Source organism: Mandrillus leucophaeus, unplaced genomic scaffold, assembly GCF_000951045.1.
Source record: "Mandrillus leucophaeus isolate KB7577 unplaced genomic scaffold, Mleu.le_1.0 Scaffold536, whole genome shotgun sequence".
Classification (NCBI taxonomy): Eukaryota; Metazoa; Chordata; class Mammalia; order Primates; family Cercopithecidae; genus Mandrillus; species Mandrillus leucophaeus.
This window is the reverse complement of record NW_012105764.1, coordinates 1,170,998-1,196,875: the sequence shown is the minus strand read 5'-3', so window position 1 is coordinate 1,196,875 and position 25,878 is coordinate 1,170,998. Positions and strand designations below refer to the sequence as shown.

Below are 25,878 nucleotides of genomic sequence, written 5' to 3'. Positions count from 1 at the left end.
TGTCAGCTGTTTTTTGAAATAACATACTCTACTCTAGAATTTTGGAATGATGATCAAGCATTCTGTCTTCCTCATCTACCTGTTTTAGTAATAGAGTTAATGAGATACATGTATATTATTCTTTGCTCTGGTAAAAGGAGTGGCTGTCTCAGTCATGGAGAGTCAGTGACATGCATATACAGCTGCTATTCTGCAGCCAGGTAAGAGGCAGAAATTATTTACATTTTAGTGTGGCTGCAAGGAGTGCTAGAATTTTTTGCCTTTTTTTTCTTGCTTCAGACTTGAGAGATGCCATTTCAGATCCCTGGATTCACCCCATTTTGTTTGGGAAAAGAAAAAATATCAATTCACCCAGGAAAGGTAGAATTAGGTGAGGAATCAAGGGAGAGAGATGTACTTCCATGTATGGCATTCTCCTCTAGCTGCTGTGAGGTCAGAGCCCAGCAGGCAGATCCTCTTGAGAGATGAGCATGTGCCCTGGATGTGTTTCTTTTATCAGCAACAACCCTTTTTATGCCTGCTCCCACTACCCTCTTCCAGCACACACAGGGTTAAATGTCAACATAAATAGCTTTGGACACAGTTATGAAGGTAGATAAAGACAGTAAACTCCAGATTTATTTGTTATGCCTTTTCCTTCACAGAGGAGGAAAGTCAGTCTCTTAACACAGTGGCATAATATAGCTAAGTCAATAAGAATTTTTGTTGCTGTGAAGGGAACATCATAGAGGAGGAGGATAGATCTAAATAGGGTGTTTCTGTCTAAATCAGTTCTAGGTTACTTAGAACACATATATTTGTAAATGCACATGCCCATCTCTCAGTGAAGTAGATTGAGTCCTCTCTAGCTATGAAAGTCCCAGTAACTCCTTTTCTCAAGGGGTGTTTCCCTAGAGACCTTGGCAGTGGCAAAGGTCCTTAAAGAGTATTATGGACCTTAGATCATTTACTGCCCTAACTTCCATAGAATAGGATAGAATTCTAAAGACAATGTAGGAAGTATTAAGTCTTGCTAAGTGTGCTTTGAGGAAAGTTGGTTTTACCCCTTTTGGAGAGAAAAGTCTGAAGTGTTACTGTTCCGTTTCCTCATTGTCATCATTTCCAGCACCCTGTTTTAGAAAGTAAATGTAATCCTCAGCGGGAATTGGAACATGTCCATAAAGAAAAATTCTCTGTTTTCACCTGCTTCTGATATCATTGTAACTCCAGCTTGTGAGCATTGTGGAAAATTTCATAGACAGCCAAGTATTAATAGAATTGTGTACAAGAGACTAACTTAGGTCTTGTAAAAAATCTTTTAAATTTACCAGTGCTTCCTTAACCCAGTGCTTCAGTACCCTATTTGTGCAGAGTATGAATGTTTGCATATGAGTCTCCATTACCTGATTGAGATTAAAGTATTTGGTCTGTGCTTGAAAATTGCTAGGAGAGTAGATTTTAAGTGTTCTTACCACAAAAAAAAAAAATATTTGAAGTACTGTACATGGTTATTAGCTCAATTTAGCCACTCCACAATGTATACACATTTTCGAACATCATGTTATACATCACACATATATAGTTTTTGTCAATTACAAACAAAATTTAAAAATTGAAAAAAAAGTCTCATCGAATTAGCATTTGAGTACATTCAGTTGTAAATAAGTCTCAGCTGGGTGTAAAAGCTTATGTCCTAAATCAGCCCTCATTGGGAGAATATAGACAGTCAAGAGACTTTAAAACTACTGGTTTTTACTATTTCCTATTTCTGATGCGTAGAATTGCATGTATGTTATGGAATGGTTAAGTAGTTTTCTGAAAATGACAACTCATTTTTAATATTTCTATGAAAAATGCTGATTCCAAACCATTAATTTTATAAAATGTTGCTTGTTCTTCAGGTAGGCTCATTTCATCATCTTATAATGGGTAGGGCTCTGTTTTTGTAACTTGATTTATATTGTTGCAGTAACTTGTCTTTTGACATTAGAACTACCACTGGATAAATCATGAGCGACTCCAGGACACAGATCTTGCATTTACATTCCCAGTACCTAGTTATTATCAGGCACATTTTTGTTGTTTAGTAAATGACAGTCGATTATGTTAATGAATGCTTTCTCTGTATTAGCCAACGTGGGAAAATAGGAAGAGGAAAATACCACAGGTGTTCTATTACAGCTCTCTATTTTAAAATATTTCGATGTCTTTACCAATTTCAGGATTCAGAAATTAATGTTTAATGTAGTTGAAATTATTGCCTAGATACCATTTTATTTTTTAAACATCTTATATAAACATTTCCCTGTTACTTAATAGTTGAGTTAAATTCCCTGGAATCAATATGCTATTGAAATTTAGTGGCCATTCCTCTAGAGTGAACAATTAGAGTATTTTCAAATGTTTGTGTTTCAGCTTTTTTCTATTAATATTATAAAAGACATATTTGGGCATATTGCAGTGACTCACTCCTGTAATCTCAGCACTTTGGGAGACTGAGGCAAGCAGATTGCTTGAGCTCAGGAGTTTGAGACTAGCCTAGGCAACATAGCGAGACCTTATTTCCACTAAAAAAAAAAAAAAGCTTAGCCAGGTGTGGTGGCATGCATCTGTACTTCCAGCTACTTGGAAGGCTGAAGTGGGAAGATCACTTGAGCCCAGGAGATTGAGGCTATAGTGAGCCCAGATGAAGACGGCAGTGAGCCATGATTGTGCCACTGCACTCCAGCCTGGGTGACAGAGTGAGATCTTACCTTAAAAAATTTTTTTTTTCTTAATGACTTTTGATAAAATTCCTGTGTTGATTTTGTTGTTGTTGTTTTGTTTTGTTTTGTTTTGTTTTGTTTTTGAGGCGGAGTCTCACTGCGTCCCCCAGGCTGGAATGCAGTAGTGCCATCTCGGTTCAGTGCAACCTCTGCCTCCCCAGTTCAGATTATTCTCCTGCCTTAGCCTCTCGAGTAGCTGGGACTACAGGAGCATGCCACCATGCCTGGCTAATTTTTTTTTTGTATTTTTAGTAGAGATGGGGTTTTTAGTAGAGATGGGGTTTTGCCATATTGGTCAGGCTAGTCTCGAGCTCGTGACCTCAAGTGATCCACCCACCTCAGCCTCACAAAGTGCCGGGATTACAGGCATGAGCCCCTGTGCCTGGCCTAGACTGATGTTTTAAAATACACAGTATGAAATGTATTTTTGCCATCACACTGACAGTTTTTTGTTCTTACTATGCTTTCATGTTTATTCCTTGAATTAATTTGAAATTATATAAAATCTTATAAATATGTACTTAGTCATGGCCAGTGATTAAATTTAGTATATTGAGTTTACCTGTGATATATGATTGCACAATTTAAGGGATTTTTGTACCCAAATAATAAGCAATATAAAATGATTTTGAAAGTTTTTAAATTTCAGGATAGCAGTATGCTTAGTGAGGCTACCATGATTGTGTGGAAAGAACATCAGTGCCCTGGATTCAGGTTCCACTTTGACCCTCCTAATTATGTGATCTTGAGCAGAACCCTAGCTTCTCAGACTTGGCCTCACAAAATTGAGTTATTCACACTCAACTGAGATGATGTGTACCATATTAGTTCATTTCCACACTGCTATAAAGAAATACCCAAGACTGAGTACTTAATAAAGAAAAGAGGTTTAATTGACTTACAGTTCTGCAGGCTGTACAGGAAGCATAGCAGCTTCTGGGGACGCCTCAGGAAACTTACGATTGTGGCGGAAGGTGATGGGGAAGCAGGCCCGTTTTACGTACCTGGAGTAGGAGAAAGAGAGAGAGTGGAGGGGTGATGCCACACACTTTTAAACAACCAGATCTCAGAAAAAAACAATAATGCACTCACTCACTATCATGAGAACAGCAGGGAAATGATGTTAAACCATTAGAAACCATCCCCATGATCCGATCACCTCCTACCAGGCCCAACCTCCAACAGTTGAGGATTACAGTTGAACATGCGATTTGGATGGGGACATAGATCAAACCATGTGATTCTGTCCCTGGCCCCTCCCAGATCTCACGTCCTCCTCACATTTCAAAAAACAACCAGTCCTTCCCAACAGTCCCCCAGAATCTTATTCCAGCATTAACTCAAAAAATCAACAATCCAAAGTCTCATCTGAGACAAGGCAAGTCCTTTCCACCTATGGGCCTGTAAAATCAAAAACAAGTTACTTCCTTCTAAGATAAAATGGCACTATAGGCATTGGGTAAATATTCTGGTTCCAAAAGGGAGAAATTGGTCAACAAAAGGGGATACAAGCCCCGTAGAAGACCAAAAGCAAGCATGACAGTCATTAAATCCTAAAATTCCAAAATGATACTTTTTTTGAGACAGTCTCACTCTGTCACCCAGGCTGGAGTGCAGTGGTGTGATCTCGGCTTACTGCAAGTGCCACGTCCCGAGTTCAAACGATTGTCACTCCTCAGCCTCCTGACTAGCTGTGATTACAGGCATGTGCCATCATACCTGGCTAATTTTTGTATTTTTAGTAGAACCAGGGTTTCACCACGGTGGCCAGGCTGGTCTTGAACTCCTGGCCTCAAGTGATCGCCTGCCTCGGCCTTCCAAAGTGTGGGATTATAGGCGTGAGCCACCACACCTGGCCAGAATAATCTTTGACTCCATGTCTCACATCCAGGGCTTTCTGGTACAAGGGGTGGGCTTCCCAGGCCTTGAGCAGCTCTGCCCCTGAGGCTTTGCAGTGTACAGCTCCTGTGGCTGCTTTCCGGGGCTGGCATTGAGTGCCGGCAGCTTTTCCAGAGAAAAGGCCGCCAATGCCTTTACCTGGAAGACATGTAGAAACATGATAGAAGTGTGGAGAATATCTCCTAACATAGTCTGCTGTTGATGGGCATGTAGATTGTATTTAATCTTTTGCTCTTATTAGCATTGCTGGAATGAATTATCTTTAATACATCATTTTTTATAAGAGGAAATATGTATATGTATATATGTATCTGTGCAGTGTATTTTAAGAACTGGAATGGCTAGATCATAGGGTATGCACATTGTTATTTTTGATAATTATTGCAAAATTGCCAACCATAGAAGTTGTACCAATTTATACTCCACCACTGGTTATGAAAGTTCTTATTTCCCAATCATTACTAATGCAGCACTGTCACATGTGTCTTCTTGATACCATTTTTATGAGTTTGATGTTACTCATCTTTTGTCTTTTTTGTGTTTATCTTTAAAGTTACTCTTTTCAAATGTGACTGTGAAAAAATAGTACTTGCTAATGCTTATTGATTACTCTGTGCCAGACATTGTACTCATTATTTCATTTGTCTATACAACAAATTGAGAACATTAGATTTTGTTGAAGTTCTTATGCTTACATTTAAGATGGTAAAGTTGTAATTTTTAGTAAACTATTCCAATGTTACATATTTACAGATTCAGGAGGAAGAGTGTCCACCAAGAGATGACTTCAGTGATGCAGACCAGCTCAGAGTGGGTAATGATGGCATTTTCATGCTGGCATTTTTCAGTAAGTAATCTTTCCCAACTATTTTGATTTTTTTGCATGTATTGATTTTATGTGTATTAAAGTAACATAGTGAAGAGAAGCAAATATTGTTAGCATGTGTCTACCTTTCTTAAAATGTAAATTGTTTCTGATATTGAACTAATGAATACTGTGATCATATGTTTAAATACAAATCCTAGAATTTATTAAACTCTTGTTTGCATAAATATGCATTGCAGCCATTATGAAGACGCTGACATGTAAAAGTACATAAGCGTATTTAAGCTATTTCAGATTTTTAAAGAGAAATATTGCTATATTGGTGCCCATTCAGCTCTGTAGGAGCATATAGAATGAAACTATAAATTCCGCTTTGGGGGCAGAGGATTTCCATTTGAGTGTCCTTAAGCTAGAAGAAGGATTGGAAAAAACGACATTCTGGGCAACTGGAACAGTGTCACTTGAGATAGACAGTTATGAAAGTATAAGTCTTATTTGGGGGAATGGTAAGAATTAGAAGATCAGAAACTTAGTAACATTTTAACATCTTGCAGAATTCTTAGTATTTGACTTATAAAGTAAATTTAATGTTCTTGAGAGAAGACTGTGTCAAAGTCTTCATTATTTCATTTCCTAATACAGGGATTGACATAGTAAACTCATTAAATAATAAGATGCCCAATAAATTACTAAAGCCAGTGGTAGAAACCCAATATTCATTTAAGTAAGTTTATTAATCTATGATATAGTTAATTTCTGCCCTCCACCTGGTTAAATGATCAAGCTTTCATTCTTGGATAGAATGCTGATTTAATTCAGTTTAGTTATAAGCTTTATTATGATCATAAAACCGAGAAATAAACTTATTTAAAATGTCACATTCAACTTTAAAAAGTAGAAAATACAAACTTCATGAGTTGACACTTTTGAGTCTGAAAGTTCATGTAAACCTTGTCCTCCAAGTTTGAAATGGTTTCTTGCTTCCCTTCTATTTTCATCTGCTGAAGAAAAGAGGGGGAGAGGAATGAGGAAGGAGGGCGGGCAGCTCCTCGAATTTACTAATTGTAATATTCAGGTTGTCAGCCAGCAAATGTATATGCAAGATTTAAATCTTAAATTGGTTTTAGTTACAATTTCTAGTTAGATATGTTAGGTATAATAAAAAAGAAATAAACTCTGGTTACAAATGAGTGCTGTTTTGTAATATTAGTCCTGTGAACCTTGGTTTTTATCTTAATTTTGGTTTAACTGGTAATCCTATATATTAGTAACATTTTAATAACAAACTTCTCACATAGTTTGTTTACAAAAAAGAGTAGCTTAAACATTCATTGCTTTCATTGTTATTACACCTTTTAAGAAACCTTAATTAGAAAAGAAAGGATCTAAATATATTGTACTATTTTTAATATAAATACCTGTTTCTTGGGAATAAAAACATGTTATTTGACACCTTCTAATTATGTAACTCAGAAATCTTGTTTCTCCGTTTCTTTATTTCATTTACCACCAGTATCTTCTTTTTAATTTTTATTTCTTAGATTTGAAGGCCTTTCACTGATGTGTTATAAATGCGTGGTAACTTAGACACACTGGATGACTTTATTCTTAGCCAGTGATAGTATTATTAGCTAATATAATGTAAATGTGTATATTTATATTTAATAGATTTAATATAAATATTTTACTAAAGTTTTACTAAATTTTTTCCACAACTCATATATGTAACGCTTCCTGTTTTACAAATATTGTACCAATATTGTGACAGTAAATTTGTTTTTACCTCTATTTCCTGATTTTTTTTTTCTGGTAGGCTATAGGCCTAGAGTATTTGCTTGATAAGCATAGATTTGTTTGTCATCACTACCATCTAGTGGCTGTTTTTCAAATTGCAACTTGCTATATTTTCCATGTTTCTTAAACATCTAATAGCCACTGTGGGTAAAACGGTCCAGAAAAAGATTTTATTTTTAGTGTAGTTTATTTATAACTTAAGCATTGTCATGTTACATAACTTGCACAAGTAAAATTACAGTGAATATCAATAAGACTATTTCAATTAAAACCTTTTGGTGGTTTAATTCTTTCCTTCTTTATTTTTAGTGTTTTACCTCATATAACCCTAAAAAAAGTTTACACTTAAATTTGGTGAGATAATTGTGTATTCTTGTTCAGAAAATGTAAAAGAAGAAATGTTTGTAATAATGCTTTTGCTCTCAAAATCCTTTTAAAGTGTTACCATAAAATGCCTCAGATACATGCATAATATGCATATCTCTGATCTTATTTTTAAGAATCTTTCTAAGAGAATGGAACAGAATTTGGTTATTTGCCAAACACTAGAAATGAAAAGTTTACAGATAATTGACAGTCTATGGAAATGACCTTAAATTTTAGTACTTTAAAATGTAATGGGCTCTTATTTGATCCTGTTTAGAAAACTTTTCTTCTGAGGTTTAGCCATTTGTACCGTGTGTGAATTTTCACATCAACATGCCATGGTAATAAGTAGTCACCTACATTATTCTCATTTTAGACTTGTGGGAAACAGAAAGAGAAGATACTTGTAACCTTAAAAGAATTAGAAGAGTGTTTTGAAATGTGAATTCTGATTTGTAAGGAATTGCCAAACTGTCTTCCGAGGTAGCTGTAGTATTTTGCATTCCCACCAGTAATGAATGAGAGTTCCTGTTGCTCTGTGTCCTCACCAGTATTTAGTGTTGATGATTTTTTTTTTAGACATTCTAATAATTTGGTGATGGTATCTCATTGTGGTTTAATTTTATTTCCCTAACAATTCATGTTAAGCATCTTTATTCAGTTCATTCTTTTGAGCACCTACCATATACAAGTCAAAAAGTTACAGTTTTTAAAGGGGTTATCTGGACACTACACATCTTGGAAAACAAAAATGGATGACTTATTCTGTCCATGAAAAGCTGTTTTTTATATAGCGTTTAGATGACATTACATAGCATAAGTAAATCCAGAAAAGGAACATCTAAGAATTGTAGTTACAGCTGAAGAAACCCATAAAGTATTTGTGAAGTATTGAATTTTATTGTTTTGTTTACCTTTTCTTTTCTTTTTTTTTTTTTTTTGAGCCAGAGTCTTGCTCTGTTGCCCACGCTCCAGTGCAGTGGTGTGATCTTGGCCCACTGCTACCTTCACCTCCCAGGTTCAAGCAATTCTACCTTAGCCTCCTGAGTAGCTGGGATTACAAGTGCCTGCCACCACGCCCAGCTAATTTTTTTATTTTTAGTAGAGACAGGGTTTCATCATGCTGGCCAGGCTGATCTCGAACTCCTGACCTCAGCTGATCCCCCTGCCTCGGCCTCCCAAAGTGCTGGGATTACAGGCGTGAGCCACTGCGCCCGGCCTGCTTTTATTTACCTTTTTTAAAAAGCCAATTTTGTTGGCTCTTTGCTTGGGCCGGACTTCTTGCGTGGAACCACATGTGAGCTACATTGTGATCTGGTTTTAAGCTAGTTTAAAACTGCAGTTTCAACTATTAATGATAAGCTTTCAGGAATGGATTCCTGTTGGCCAGACTGACGAGAAACCAAGCTTACCCATTTGTTGATATACAGTATAGCAAATAAGCCATTTGCAAAAAGTAGGCTATAGTCTATAAAGAAGGCTTAATTGGCAGAGTTAAAAGAAAGGGAACTGCTGTTTCCATTGAGCAGTGAAATATTATTAATATGTCTATGTTAATTTGTTTCCAAATTGTGGTTTATAAAATAACTGTTTCTGTTACTTTTAGTGGCATTTATTTTCAACTGGCTTGGATTTTGTTTATCCTTCTGTATCACCAATACCATAGCTGGAAGATATGGTGCTATCTGCGGATTTGGCCTTTCCTTGATCAAATGGATCCTTATTGTCAGGGTGAGTGTCTTGATAGCCTGTATCTCTTTTATCTCTAAAATGAGATGTATGAAATTTTCTGTGTGATTCATGAATGGGCACTTTATTTTCATGAATTCAGTTATTTCAAGGCTTATTCTTAAATCCTATATTTAATCATTATAGTGAGCTCTGCGGTATGAACACTTTATAACTTTATCATATGAGAAATTGTTAATATAGTGGAAAGAACTTTGAAATCATAAAAATTTAAGTTTGAATCTCAACTTTTTTATATGTCTTTTAACTTTATTTAATTGTTCTGAGCATTAGTTTCTTTATAATAGGCTGATGATAGCTGCCTTGTGGCATTTTTATGAGGTATGGAAATAATGTAATTAAAGTACCTTATCCAGTTACTGCACAAATATATGTGCTCAGTAAATCGTGGCTACTATTATTGTGATATAGGGCAGGTATGCCTAAAATCAGTTAAAACATAAAAATTTCTCGTTTAGTCACATTATCATGAACTTAAATATTTTCTCACTCTTTTCTTTTGAAAACATTGAGAGCTCAAAAGGCCTATGAAGTGGTTATCAGAACCCTTTTTTCCCCTCATGCTTCTTCTAAGCCTTCCTTATTTTCCTGTTGTTCCCTGAAGTCACCCTCTGCCTTCTTCTTATCATTTACAAGATAGTGTGTAGGGAGACAGTGATAAGTCCTTTTCCCCACCTTAACAACTTTTCTAGTCCCAAAAAAGTTTTCTGTAAAAATTGCTTAGGCATTAGTGTTGTTAGCATCATCTTCCCCCAGCTCTTTACCTTTGCCTTTTGAAGGCCTCTTCACTTCTTTTTACAAATGTTTCTTCCTAGTTTTTTTTTTTTTCTTTATGATAAGATCTAGGAGAATGATCAAGAATGGCTTTACTTATTGTTTTAATAAGTCTTTTGAAAAATTACCTGCACATTTTAAATGCTATTATACAATTAATAAAATATATACATTCTACATTTAAACATTCATTTCTTATTGAATGAGCTAAATCCTCCTTAAATTTTTAGTAGTATCATAGATCAAATATATTAGCTTCTCTTAAATGTTCACTTTGATAATATATCTATATTACTAAGTTGATTTAAAAGTACCCATTATGAAAATATTAATGTTTATAGATGTGATGCATTTCTTCATTATTTTAAAGCTTATAGCTTCCCAGGGTTTCAGTAATCCATAGGTTTTGGTTATTAATCAATTAATTATTGGTTGGGACCTATGGACTGGTTTCTTCTAAGAAAATTAAAATTTGAGCCATCGTAAGAACTATCCCTTGACAATTTCTTGTTTTAGTTTTACTGCAAAAGATGTACAGTGGGTTCCTAACACAAGTATAAATCTATTAGGTGTTACAGAACATACAAAGATAAAGACACAATCCCTTCCCTTATAGAAATTATTAAAATACCTTGAAGTTGGGCCTAGATAAGTCCAACGTTGATTATGATACTATTAAGCACTATTATTCAAATGGGATTTCTCATCTAAATCACAGAACACAGAAAATGATATGAGGACTATTTTCTCAATTCTCCCAGTTAGTAAATTGCTAGTATCATTCTAGATGTATAAGAAAGAAGTTAATGCATCCTATACAACTTACGCCCTTAAAGTATTACAGCTTAATTTTCTCATAAGAACCTCAGGTTGAGAAGGGATTAGATTATCTAGTTATCAACTCTAGTTGATGTGATAAGATGAGGAACTTATATTCAAGGACTGGAGTTTCTTACAGTTTTGTAAGGTATATACTGTCATCAAGTTTGATCTCCAGGACTGTTTAGTTTCCCTTAAAATACTTTTACTGAGTTAGAGTTAATGTTATGCCTTTAGTGTGTATTAAGAAGTGTTATAAGAAAAGGGTTTTTTAAAATCTTTTGTATAAAATAACAATAACTGTCATTCATTGAACCCCTAGTGTGTGCCAGGCATAATTTGTTACAAATAACGAGTTTTCAAACTTTTTAACTGTATCTCTGATGCTGGTGATGATCTAGCCATTTTATTGGTGATGAAAGTAAGAATAAAGAGTCTAATAATTTGCTCAAGGTCCCACAGTTGTTTTTCTTGTGGAGACGGATTCTCACTCTGCCACCCAGGCTGGAGTGCAGTGGCGCCATCTTGGCACCCTGCAACCTCTGCCTCCTGAGTTCAAGCGATTCTCCTGCCTCAGCCTCCAAGTAGCTGGGACTACGGGCACATGCCGCCACGCCTGGCTAATTTTTTGTATTTTTGTAGAGACAGAGTTTCACGTCATTGCCCAGGCTGATCTCAAACTCCTGAGCTCAGGCAGTCTGCCAGCCTTGGCCTCCCAAAGTGCTAGGATTACAGGCGTGAGCCACCGTGCCCAGCCAGTCCCACAGTTTTCAATGTGAATTGGCATCTACCTTGGTCTCAATTCATCGCCTATGTTCCTACTTCTGTACTGCCTCTGTTACACTGTATTTTGACTTTTACTATAATGCTCCAAGTAAAACATTCCTTTCAGAGTTTAGTGCTGAGAGAAAAGTTTTCCCCTAAAAACTTGGTGTTTCCTTTCATTAGACAATAAGTAATTTATAAATCATACTGCTGCTGTCCATTTTGTGTCTGAGCTACTTTGAAATCATAAAAATTTAAGTTTGAATCTCAACTTTTTTATATGTCTTTTAACTTTATTTAATTGTTCTGAGCATTAGTTTCTTTATAATAGGCTGATGATAGCTGCCTTGTGGCATTTTTATGAGGTATGGAAATAATGTAATTAAAGTACCTTATCCAGTTACTGCACAAATATATGTGCTCAGTAAATCGTGGCTACTATTATTGTGATATAGGGCAGGTATGCCTAAAATCAGTTAAAACATAAAAATTTCTCGTTTAGTCACATTATCATGAACTTAAATATTTTCTCACTCTTTTCTTTTGAAAACATTGAGAGCTCAAAAGGCCTATGAAGTGGTTATCAGAACCCTTTTTTCCCCTCATGCTTCTTCTAAGCCTTCCTTATTTTCCTGTTGTTCCCTGAAGTCACCCTCTGCCTTCTTCTTATCATTTACAAGATAGTGTGTAGGGAGACAGTGATAAGTCCTTTTCCCCACCTTAACAACTTTTCTAGTCCCAAAAAGTTTTCTGTAAAAATTGCTTAGGCATTAGTGTTGTTAGCATCATCTTCCCCCAGCTCTTTACCTTTGCCTTTTGAAGGCCTCTTCACTTCTTTTTACAAATGTTTCTTCCTAGTTTTTTTTTTTTTCTTTATGATAAGATCTAGGAGAATGATCAAGAATGGCTTTACTTATTGTTTTAATAAGTCTTTTGAAAAATTACCTGCACATTTTAAATGCTATTATACAATTAATAAAATATATACATTCTACATTTAAACATTCATTTCTTATTGAATGAGCTAAATCCTCCTTAAATTTTTAGTAGTATCATAGATCAAATATATTAGCTTCTCTTAAATGTTCACTTTGATAATATATCTATATTACTAAGTTGATTTAAAAGTACCCATTATGAAAATATTAATGTTTATAGATGTGATGCATTTCTTCATTATTTTAAAGCTTATAGCTTCCCAGGGTTTCAGTAATCCATAGGTTTTGGTTATTAATCAATTAATTATTGGTTGGGACCTATGGACTGGTTTCTTCTAAGAAAATTAAAATTTGAGCCATCGTAAGAACTATCCCTTGACAATTTCTTGTTTTAGTTTTACTGCAAAAGATGTACAGTGGGTTCCTAACACAAGTATAAATCTATTAGGTGTTACAGAACATACAAAGATAAAGACACAATCCCTTCCCTTATAGAAATTATTAAAATACCTTGAAGTTGGGCCTAGATAAGTCCAACGTTGATTATGATACTATTAAGCACTATTATTCAAATGGGATTTCTCATCTAAATCACAGAACACAGAAAATGATATGAGGACTATTTTCTCAATTCTCCCAGTTAGTAAATTGCTAGTATCATTCTAGATGTATAAGAAAGAAGTTAATGCATCCTATACAACTTACGCCCTTAAAGTATTACAGCTTAATTTTCTCATAAGAACCTCAGGTTGAGAAGGGATTAGATTATCTAGTTATCAACTCTAGTTGATGTGATAAGATGAGGAACTTATATTCAAGGACTGGAGTTTCTTACAGTTTTGTAAGGTATATACTGTCATCAAGTTTGATCTCCAGGACTGTTTAGTTTCCCTTAAAATACTTTTACTGAGTTAGAGTTAATGTTATGCCTTTAGTGTGTATTAAGAAGTGTTATAAGAAAAGGGTTTTTTAAAATCTTTTGTATAAAATAACAATAACTGTCATTCATTGAACCCCTAGTGTGTGCCAGGCATAATTTGTTACAAATAACGAGTTTTCAAACTTTTTAACTGTATCTCTGATGCTGGTGATGATCTAGCCATTTTATTGGTGATGAAAGTAAGAATAAAGAGTCTAATAATTTGCTCAAGGTCCCACAGTTGTTTTTCTTGTGGAGACGGATTCTCACTCTGCCACCCAGGCTGGAGTGCAGTGGCGCCATCTTGGCACCCTGCAACCTCTGCCTCCTGAGTTCAAGCGATTCTCCTGCCTCAGCCTCCAAGTAGCTGGGACTACGGGCACATGCCGCCACGCCTGGCTAATTTTTTGTATTTTTGTAGAGACAGAGTTTCACGTCATTGCCCAGGCTGATCTCAAACTCCTGAGCTCAGGCAGTCTGCCAGCCTTGGCCTCCCAAAGTGCTAGGATTACAGGCGTGAGCCACCGTGCCCAGCCAGTCCCACAGTTTTCAATGTGAATTGGCATCTACCTTGGTCTCAATTCATCGCCTATGTTCCTACTTCTGTACTGCCTCTGTTACACTGTATTTTGACTTTTACTATAATGCTCCAAGTAAAACATTCCTTTCAGAGTTTAGTGCTGAGAGAAAAGTTTTCCCCTAAAAACTTGGTGTTTCCTTTCATTAGACAATAAGTAATTTATAAATCATACTGCTGCTGTCCATTTTGTGTCTGAGCTGCCATGAACCTCGGATTTTGTGTAAATATCTTTAGCCTAGGCTTCCGATACTACTTCTGTCTAAGGTTTTTATTATTTGGTTAAAAATACATATGTGTTTTATTAAAAACTAAGAAATTATATTTCGAAAGTAGGATGTAAACAATGAAATAGTGATGTTGTATTAATATAATAAAATCAGATGAATTCTTAATGTTCATTAATTTATTTTCCAAAATTTGATTTCTCTAGCCTGTGACTGGTCAATCAACATGATTGGTTTACTTATATTAAAAAAACAACAACAGTTGGCTTAGGCTTATGATTTTAGTATTTTAAAATATTTTTGCTAACACAGTAATGAGTCCAACATTACTTTATCCTTTTTACATAGCGAATCCTTCTCTTTCAAAGTATTTTGGTGAAGACAGACTCTGTTCTGGCTGTTCGGGTTGCCTGTTACTGGGTAACACGCAGAAATGTAAAATAAAAACTTATTGCCTTGGTTCTTTATTCTTTTTTGTTCTTGAAAAGCCTTTAAGACCTATATGAAAGTGTTTTATTTCTAACTGTGAATCACTTGACTAAAAAATAGTATAGTACAGTCCTGTGTAAGCTGCATCTTTTGCATTTCAAGTCCCTCCTTCATTGTACACATATTTTAAAGATGTAGGTGTATGTGGGATCTCTGTGTTTAGTAGTACTTTGAAATTTTAAATCTCTGAAATTACTATACATTTTTAAAAAGTACTATAAAATGTAAAACATGAAACTACTGTAAATACTGAAATTACTATAAATGGTTGATTTATTAATTAGAAATACTTCCTGAGAAAATACTTAAAAGGCTATAAAAAGTAGACTTAGGTAATCTTTATTTGATATGCTTACTAAATAACATTATTTACAACTTGTAAGCATTTTTTATTATTGCCAAAGCCTAGGATTTTTAAGCTTATATGGAAATTACCAACAAATAATTGGAAATCTTTATGTATAAAGTTACAAATACTTTTAATTAATATTAGATTTGGGAGCAAGTCTGCATTTAACAAAATCATTTTTAGTTACATCAGATTCAGTTTGCAGGCCAGTGGAAACAGGGTGGGTAAATACAAGCTAATTTTTAATAATTTTAGAGTAGGTTATATTAAACACTTTTAAAAAATAATCATTTGAGGCATTGTTTTAGGTGCTAAAGTTATCTGAAGTAACTGAAGAAAATCAGATTGATTTTTTAAAAAGCCTTTTAAAATTAATGAAGTGTAATGTCTAGAGTCTAATCAAGGAAAAGATAACTGTGTCCAATATCATCAAACTCTGCCTTCCATCTGCCTGTTCATATTCCCACACCACAGAGAATATAAAACTGTCTGCCATGGCCACTAATAGGAACTGTTGAAATGCCACTTTAAAGCTGTTTTCAGCTCACTGTTGGGAACTGAATGCTAGAGCATCTAGTTTGAAAATAGAAAGACTCTAATGGGGGTCTTTATGCACCTAGTATTTTTGGCAGTGATTAGCAGTAGGGAGTGTACAGAAGGTCAAAAGCTCTTCTTTTTGGAGGTCAGCAGGATACCCCCATCTGATAAGATTAAACTAATGTGGCTTTTGGTGTTAATATCTGAAGCAGCGGGTTGCTATAGTGTGTTTGGGATGGTAGTTGTGGTTTTGAGAGATTATGAAAGAAGGACTGATGTGAAATTTTTAATAAGAAAATGTGTGATTCAGACATACAACATTTACTTGTATTTCTTGCAGGGAGTTTGAAACTGGTTTTTGTTTCCAAAATACTTCATTTAATTTTTTTTTTTTTTTTTTGCTATTGCATAAGATGATTTTTTTCTCAAATAATTTATATGTATGTATGCCATTAGGTGTTTTTATTTTTCCTTTGTGCTATTTTTAAGTGTTAAAGATTATTTGAGGTAAATCATTCTGAAACTGAAGATAATCTATGATTTTCAAATTCAGGTGTACGAATTTGGTTAATATATTTATGTTCACTCCATAGTTTTCTGATTATTTTACTGGATATTTCAATGGACAGTATTGGCTTTGGTGGATATTTCTTGTACTTGGTAAGTTTATTCTTAATGTATTTAGTTTAACTTTGATATTTCCAAAAACTGTAAATATAAACAAACTATGGCACAATTTATGTGGAAATTATTTTTCTTCTGTAAAATTTTCATATTCAAACACATCATCTCACATTTTTAAACTATTCTACATAGCACTACAGATTTCTTAGATTTAAAATTCAGAGGCTATCAGTGTAAAGAGTCAGTGGTGGGATGATCATTGAATGCCACAAAATTTTAAAATAACAATGTGATAAAAAACTGTCTTAGCATTTATCTCAGAAAATATACACAAATAACTTCTTTTAATGATCTTAGGAAATTTGAGAGTTGGATAGTTTGGTTGTTCTGTCTATTCTCTTATTTTTCGATCGTGGAAACATTCTTTATGCTTTTGAATTGTGCCTTGAATTAATCATTAATCAGCCAGGCATAAGGAAAGGCTTTATGCCTAATGATCACAGTACTTCTGTTGAGTTGTCTTATAAGACATGTCTTTTTATTAATATTGATGGAATTTTATGGATTTTCAATTTTTGTTCCCTTTTGTTTTTTACCTTCGATGTGAGATGATTAAGTTAATCATTAAATCACATTATACCTTTAATCCACTTTTCAGATGTATTTGCTGACATAAGGAATACATTTTGTTTCTTGTTAGGATTAAAAGCCCATGTTTCACTCAGAATTGTACCAGAAAATAACAGCATTTCAGTAGGTGGCAGTCTTCTCTCTGAGTTTTTATTTAGTCGTACTGTTAGATCTTTAGGATCTTTTGGGAAACAAATTATTGTTAAATAAGGTCACTTAATTCTTTAATAGCTATAGTGAAATTATTTTAGTATTATGACCTTGTTGAGATGCATCTGGAGGTGAAGCTAGTTTTATATTGTTGTGTTCTAACTGCCTGAATGCCGTGTTCTTTATTGAGTTTCTTACCTAAAAGTGAGAAGGTTTATAAAGTCTGTTAAGTATTTAAGTATATTAAATGAGTACATTTGTGTGTGTATATATATTATTTAGAGATTGGTGGAATCTTAGGGAGGTTAATGTGGGGCAGAGTAGAATACAGAGGACAATGCCAGTTCCATTTCAGAGCCGTAATCTAGTATTTATTTATTTAGGGGAATGTGAAAATGTAATAAATGATAAAAATGTTGCTCTCACATATGCTGAAAAGAATGTTGAGCACTTTGTAGAATGCTCAGAAACAGTAGCCACTGAGTGATTGGTTTTTAGATATGAACTGCGTGACTTCTTTTAGAAAATGCCTGAAAAGTAAAATGTGTGTTAGAAAACAGCAGCTTTAGAGAGAAAGGAAGGGATCCCACAAATAAGTTGGTTTACATTTTTCAGTAATAGTTTTACATTTGGATAACAGTATTACTATCTTTGAACAGCATCTGGAAGGGTATGAGGGTGGAATGCAGAGGGAGTCCCAAACGGAGGGAGTTAGGACATGGGAAGCAGATGCAATTGGGTTTAGCTGAAATGTATACCCTTTAAGTCATCATTTGTAGCTCTCTTCTGTCTTTCCTCTCCAATTTACTACACACATGCTTCTTTTTTTTAGTGATTTGATCATTGCCTTGCAGTTGGGGTACAAATTTAGTTTGAGACTTTGTATTTTAAATTCACGAACTCCTTTTCCTCCTGGTGAGGAAAGTCATACACATACAGTAGATATCTTCTGTTTTTGTTTTTGGATCCCCCACCCCAATTTCCTGATTAAAAATTTACTGGGGTTAATGTTTCCCTAAGAATCATGTGCTTAAGTATTTCAAAGGCTTATACTAATAATGGTAATGTTTTATATTGATCTAATATTTGTTATGTGAAACTTTAGAGAATTTCACAGGTATTGCTTTTTAAATTATTAAATATATCTGTGGTTATTTTAAAATACTACTTTACAAAGGAGAAAACTGAGATAAATATAAGAGGAATCCCAAATAATCTATGAGTAATTGTCTTCCAAGTTGTCTTTTCTAACTCTTCTTAATTTTTTATTATGGTAGTTTCTTATTATTACTTCAAAATAAGAACTCATAATTGAAAACATGTACATAATGCACATATCTTCAAATACAGATTTCACAGATGACAGGCACTTGATACTGCTGTACAGGCTTATTGTTTTTTTCCCCACAGTTGTTAGCAACCACATGTATGTTTTTCCTTTTTATGTACTTTATATAAATAACTATGTCTTAGTTCACTCAGTAGTTACATTAATTGAAAAGATTGAACCCATGGGTTCAATGGGAGTTTTATGAGTTGAATCAGTTTAAGTGCATCAGGTAACTTTGCTATTTAAGGAAATTATTTAAATGTATGTTTTTATGTAATTCTGGATTTTTATAACTAGATTTGCTTTAATTTTGGTACATCTAGGCTTAACAAATTGAAAAATTGTATTTCCTTGTGACAGAGTTTATCCTTATAGTGTAAAATATATTACAGAAATGAATGGAAGTCTGCAAATAAAATTCCTTAAGCCAAGAGGATCTTGTTCATAATCATCTACTTTAAATTTATCTTGCCCCTTTCTGTATAAAAACATATATATCCATATTATTTCAACTTTCTCAGGTCTGCTCCTTTTCTTCAGAGGATTTGTTAATTATCTAAAAGTCAGAAACATGTCTGAAAGTATGGCAGCTGCTCATAGAACAAGGTATTTCTTCTTATTATAGAGGTAAGAAATATTAATCTGTGAACTCTGCCTATTTCCTTTATGTATTCAAATTTACCGGATACATGTTAAATGCCTAATGAGTATTCATGATTTTTACTGTTAGCATATTTAATATTTTTTAATACTGCTAATGGTCAGCTTATTGAAATTTAATAAGTCATAGACCTTTTTAGATAACTCTTAGATTTTTAAAATTGAATTTCACAAATTTTAGTTTTTAAAATACATGACGAGTAAACTGAAATTTTAAATCAGACTTTTAAAACTTCTCTTTAAAGATTAACCATAGAATGTATATCAAGTAACCACCAGCACGAAATTTGAAAGCTTGAAAAACAACACACTATGACATAGTACTTAGACTGAAGGAATGGGCATTTTTGTATAAAACAATGTGAAATTCGCATAGATACCTGGTGGAAAAAAAAATCTGTGATTGAAAAATAATTTGTCTTGCAGTCCTTTTAACAGTCTGGATCAAGGAATAAAAGTCATGTGAAGAAAATAGTTCTGTTACTGTTTTCTTAATGTGTGCTGGTTTTTATCAACTATGAAGGCTACAACTTGAATAAGTAGGAATATGAAGAAATGAGTAGACGTTGTCTTACTAGTTATCCAGTGAATTTCTGGAGGCCGTGGATATAGTAATAGTATTTATTTATTGTGCAGCGGGAGTATCTTCACATAAAGTGACTTCCTACTCCCTATTCTATTTTTTAAAGCAAGTACCATATACTTTATGCCTATAAATAATGTAAATTGATAAAGCATTTGAACTCCATAACCAAAATGTCTACTAGTGCTTAACTTCTGAATGTAGGACTATAAGGAACAAAGTGTTTCAAGTTTACTAAGTATTCTTTTTTCAAATAAATTGTATGCTTTGTGATTTGGTTGCTTACATTTTATTTATCATTTATGTAAGTTATACATAAGCTTATATAATTTACTTATTTCTGCTAGAGTACTATGAATACACTTGTATTTCTAGATCATGTTTAAGTATCATTTTAAGTGTTCTATTAAAGTCTCCCCCAACCACTCCCAAAGAAGTCGCTGTCGCTTTATTTTAACAAGCAAAATATCTTCTCAAACAGTGGCATTAAGAATTTGTCAGTATTAATAATAAGATTAAAAGGCAAAGTAATTTTGCTATTTTACTAATTTGTGTGGTTATCTTCTGTGCATTTCAAAGAGTGTAAAATACAATGCAAATATTTTCTAGATGAAAGTCTGCTATAGAAGCCTTACACTTTAGAATATATTCTGATTTATAGACTTTATCAAAAGAATATTATATACTTGATATAATTCTTCTATAAAATGTGTTGTATTATACTGTGATTTAGATAAAGACAACTTAATACATTTTAAGACTAATTCCTTCTTTGTCTCCAGACTGCATCAACCCGACATTCCTTTCTTATACCAATGTGAAATTTCCGGATCATCTGTAAACCTACAACTTTAATAGAAGACTACTAATAACAGAAGACTAGCAAAGAAAAGACGGAGCTTCAAAATTGAATGGCAGGGTGGTTTATGCTTACAAGCCATTTCTGTTCATTCTTTAAGTATCTGTATTTCATTTGTTTTGCACATACGCATATGTGCCCATTTGAGAGATTTGCGTATACTTGATAGAAACCGTAAAGTTGTAGCAGTTAAGTCCAGTCACATTTGGTTAATCAGTGTTTGATATAATTGAAAGAGTTGAGTGGATAAACAGTCTTCCAGCTTGTAAATGCCATTGACTTCTGACCTGACATTTAGTATAATAAAAATGAAATTATTAACCATGTCTAATGATTTAGTTTCTGGCTCTTAGACTCATCTGGTAATTCTACACATGAAACATCTTTTGTTACATAAGGTTTATTGAAACCTGCAGTGCTGATTATTAGAAAGGATTTGTCAGATTTTTGAACATGACATTTACATTATTATTTAGGAAAACTCTTCCTGTAAATAACCATGCATAACTTACTTTCTGCAATGTTTTCTTAGAAATTGTGTCCAGATAGCTTCCATTAATTTTAAATTCAGTGAACTAAATATATATATGTATATGTATACATATATATATACACACACACACACACACATATATATATTTAGAAACCTGAGTGTTAAAGATAGAATTTGTTTTAGGACAAATTTTAAGAAAATGTGGGAATACCAAATGTCCTTTATAAGATAAAAAAAATTTTTTTTAAGGGACATACTAGTTTTAGGGATTTTCAGATGAGAAGCTGGGTTTTTAGGATTGCCCGTCTTGGAGATTCTTGCAGGAAGAGATTGTATTAGATATTATATTTATTTCATTTAAGATAATTTTGAAAGTTAGTTTTCTAAATAAGATAATTCTCATTTGTGTTTGTCTTTTAAAAAGCCAATAAAATATCTGTCAGTATCATTGTAATAATTTTTTTAGAGTTTAATTTGTAAAGCTTAGCAAATAAAATCTTGTACTATTAATAGCTTCTTGCTTTATGACTTTAGGATTAACTTGTAAAAAACATATCCTGAACTGAGATATGCAAAACACTCATTTTCAAGTTATGGAAATGTGTTTGTGGCATATAGGACTGTGGGGTCTGTGTGTGTAGTGAGAGTATGTAACCATTATTACAACTGGAAGTTAATTTACATTCATAAACTACTATATTTCCCATCTTGCAAATCATTTTATGTCTCATCTGTTTTTCCTTTCGGTTATATCTTTGGTTTTGAATACCAACATTTAAAATGATGGTATTTTATCTTTTAAACTTAAAAATTATTTAATACAGCTATATGGAACGTATAAAATTGATTTCTTATTTATTATTAGACATTACTACTAAAAGGTACATCTAACTATTCAGGGACATTTTTCCATTTCCAAAAAATAAAATTTGTTATGCTTTATAACCCCTTCTGTATTTCTCTGTATTTTCTGATTGTTTCATTGTCCTTGATAAATAAAACATAGTTTAGTTTTGCTAATATAGCCTATTTTTTGTTTTGTCTCATTCAGTTTACTTTTCTGCGTAGAATTTTTATTGTTGTATTAAAATTTTTATTGTTGTATTGAAGTACCTGTGTTACAACCCTTGAAGTAAGACAATAGCATGGGGTAAAGAAAAAATACTTGGTTTAGTTGCCTAATTTGGAAATTAATTAAAATTAAACTGTACTAATAACATATTCAAACTCATGCTGTATCTCTTTCGTATTTCTTATAGACCTGTACTTTATTCTTTCAATAATTTTTAAATTAAATTAAAGCTTTGCTACGTGGTAATTAAATAATTACTAGGAAGCTTAGCTATCAAACATCGACTTACTAGAATTTCATTTTAGCTTTTATGGTATATGTGCTTGTTTTCTGAATATGGATATGTTACTTTTGATCCAGCATCAAAACTTCACTTTTTGTTTTGACTTTTTCCCCCAAATCTGTAAGGTTCAAGTATACATATGACTTAATCCTCTATAATTGGCATAATTCAATGGTAGCCTTAAATCTCATCACGTAAGCAAGGGAATCAGAATGTTATTTTCAAGAACTTAATGTTCCCTTCAGATATATCAAATCCTGCATACTTCATTTCCTGTGACCTTGAACAGCTGCTGTTGTGTTTTGGGGACACTTGATCATCTTTGCACTCTGCCTTAAAGATTGAAAAATCAGAACTCTTGTTAGGGTATCTAAACATTTTTGAGTGTGAACTGGGGATTGGAAGTTAATACAAAAATTTTTCAAATTACTTCTATTGTAAATGAATAAGCTGGTCATGGCTAGGATAATCCATCTTCATGTATTTATGCAATAAACTGAATTTTAAGGCAAAAATACACTTTTCCATATGGCGTATGCAGGATAGATTTTAGGAACTTAGATTAGAATAGAAATCCCATTACATTTGATTAAAATGAAAATCTCTGCTTAATATAAAAAAATACTAAACTTTAGCCTATTATTTTAAGTCTATAAGATATATTTCATTTTAGACATGCCTTTGAAGTTGTTCACATATTTTTACCTGCTAAAACAATATTATTTCCAGTAAAATCTCTCCTAACAGGAAAAGTGGAGTTCCAAATATCCAGTTGGAGAAAAATTCAGAGTTCCTTCATTTAATATAATTTTTTTCATCTAGTATGCACTATTTCCAGAAGTGCAAAAGGTAATGATAGTGACTGTGACACCGTACTTAACTAAGGTAATATATATCCTTAGTTTGCTCAAAACTGTCCTGGTTATTCCTGTTTTCTCAGCTTAATAGTGCCTCGTCGTACGCGAAAGTGTTCTAATTTGGAGGATAAGTTATATGATCATCCTGTGTATAATTGTAGACCGTACCAAGAAGCGACTACCTTAGCTCCACTGCCCTTTGAGGGATGGAACTGGGGTAAGGGTAGAAGCCAGTTATTATTGCCACAGTGTTTTCTAATGAACCATTTGGCCTCTAGAAGAGGAATAGTATTTTTTTTAATAGTTGTATTTGAATCCAGCTTATGGTAAATATTAAACTGAATGGCTTTTATATTTTTAACTGCTGTTAAATGTTATTTTAGCATTTATTAGTTGTTTAATTCTTCAAATAGTCATATGAAGTATTAACATATATTTGATAAAGGTCAATTGTTAGATGATAATGTGCCATTCATTATCATAGGAATGTCCTTGCCCATATATAAAACATGCTGGCATGTATTTTACTTGTTAATAAAGTTGTATAGATGTGGAAGTGTGAACCTGTGATGCATCCTTTTCAAAATCAGTTTAAGATTCACTTCTTATCACCACTTTGGCCTCACTAAACTGTTTATGTGACAAACCTTTCAAGATTGGAGATGGAAACAACACTTGTGAAATTAGGTTGGAGTTTAAACATCTTTTAACTTCTCAGTTATTTGTATGTCAGGAGATAAATAGTGGTTTAATTTTAATAAACACAAAATACCAGCTTTTTGAAAATAATTTGTTCATTTCTACTTTGTAAAGTATCATTGGTCACGTAGCTCAGACCTGCTTATGGGTGTGAATTCTTATTTGGAACATAATACCTAACATGCAAAAATTTCCAGCAAGTAAATAAGAAAAATAGAAAACTCATTTCATACTTTTAAAAACATGTTTTTAAAGTTTACTTTAAGCTCAGAGTATGTGCTGCTTTTACTTTTTTAATGTTTTGAGCTTATATTTCATTATTTTTGTTTTGAGAGATTGAGTTGTGCTTTAAAAAAATTCTCCTTGTTTTGTTAGAAACTGTTATTTAAAAAAAAAAAAATCAGCACCTAAATAGAGAGTATATGGGGTATTACTCCTTTAACAGTGGAGATTACAGCACACCAAAGCAATACTTCCAGTTCACAGAATCTTAGAGGTTTTCTCTCTCTTCAATCTTGCAAAGAACCACTTTACTACTCCCTAATTAAATTCATATTTGCTCCTTATGTCTTGTCTCCTGCAAGTGGAATTAAAGCAAAAGTTACCTAGATGACGTTTGATCTTAAGGGATGCAATTAGGTGAAAAGGGGAAGGCAGTTGCCTCTTTACCAAGCAGTAAAGCATTCTAGCTGGTAGGAAAAGTGGAAGTTTGACATATCTCTCCAGGCAGAAGGGTGGGAAGCCCAGAGGCCAGTCCCTTAGATTTTCATTCTGAATTGACTTAGATGATACTACCCTATAACTAGTGACACATTTATTTTGCTCAAAGAGCCACTGCACTGAAATCCTTGTTAGAAGTGATCAGGAAGTAAGCTGGCGGGCATGTTGTTTCTGATTCTAGGATAAATTACTGCACCGGCTTTCTCTTACAATCATAGGTCAACCTTGGGTTTATTTTCAAAAATGGCTGTTATGTCAAAAGGGAAATACTTAGATGGGAATCAAGTTCTACAGACTCTACCCTGATCATACTTTGGATCATTGAAATATTTTTGAGTGCCTGTTAATAGTTCTTGAAGGGATTATGCTGTTACTGCCACATAAAACCTGTCTTTTACCCTATTCTTCTTTCCACCTTCTTTGAAAAAAAGAAAAACACACACACACACAAAAACAAACCTTAATTGCTATCTCTTTCAGGAAACCTTTTTCTCTCATCCTCTTTAATTTTCATCATCTTGGTTTCCATAGCCCTATGTGTGATTTCTGTCAAGGTACTTACGAGACAGTGCTGGGAGTATTAATTTTTAGGTTACTATCCTCAATTATATCTTACTCAATTTTGCATGTCACCACCCCCCCTCCCCCCCCAACACCTAAGCACAAAGCTCAATACATTTAGTGAATGATTGGATAGGATGGATGCCAGTGTGAGACTGTGTACTGGTGTATATAAAATGTCTTCTGGCCTTTAACTCAATGTCTAATAGAGGAAGATTTATAAAGAGGAAAATTGCCTAATATTGAGGTACGAACAAAAATTATGGGTCAGAGCAGTTGAACTCCAGGAGAAAATGGGCACTCTTCACTGCAGAGGTGACACTGGAACTAGATCTTAAAGAATAAGTAGAAATGTGCAGTGTGTTGAAGCATTTCATACATTCTCATATTTTTCCATCTCTTGCATGATGTTCTCTGCCTTCCTTGATTGTCCTCAGACGGAAGGAATTATCTTTCCAATTCTCATAACACTTCTTCTGAGGCTCTTTATTAAACCACTTTCTACTGTGTGTCTCAGTACTGTGCGTTCATGCCTCACCACTTCTGCTAGAGGGCAGGATCTGTGTGAGGTATAGAATCATAGCC

At 33.7% G+C, this 25,878-nt stretch overlaps 1 protein-coding gene across 1 annotated transcript in view; it reads left to right on the top strand.

The window, feature by feature from the left end:
- The window catches only part of NDFIP2 (Nedd4 family interacting protein 2), a 79,644-nt gene extending 55,768 nt beyond the window's left edge, over positions 1–23,876 (top strand). Inside the window, exons 5-9 of the mRNA XM_011997296.1 lie at positions 5,397–5,490; positions 9,236–9,360; positions 16,366–16,432; positions 19,028–19,133; positions 20,532–23,876. Of these exons, the coding sequence (XP_011852686.1) occupies positions 5,397–5,490; positions 9,236–9,360; positions 16,366–16,432; positions 19,028–19,131 (390 nt within the window). The 3' untranslated portion in view covers positions 19,132–19,133; positions 20,532–23,876. The remainder of the gene's footprint in view (positions 1–5,396; positions 5,491–9,235; positions 9,361–16,365; positions 16,433–19,027; positions 19,134–20,531) is intronic.
- The last annotated feature ends 2,002 nt before the right edge of the window (positions 23,877–25,878 follow it).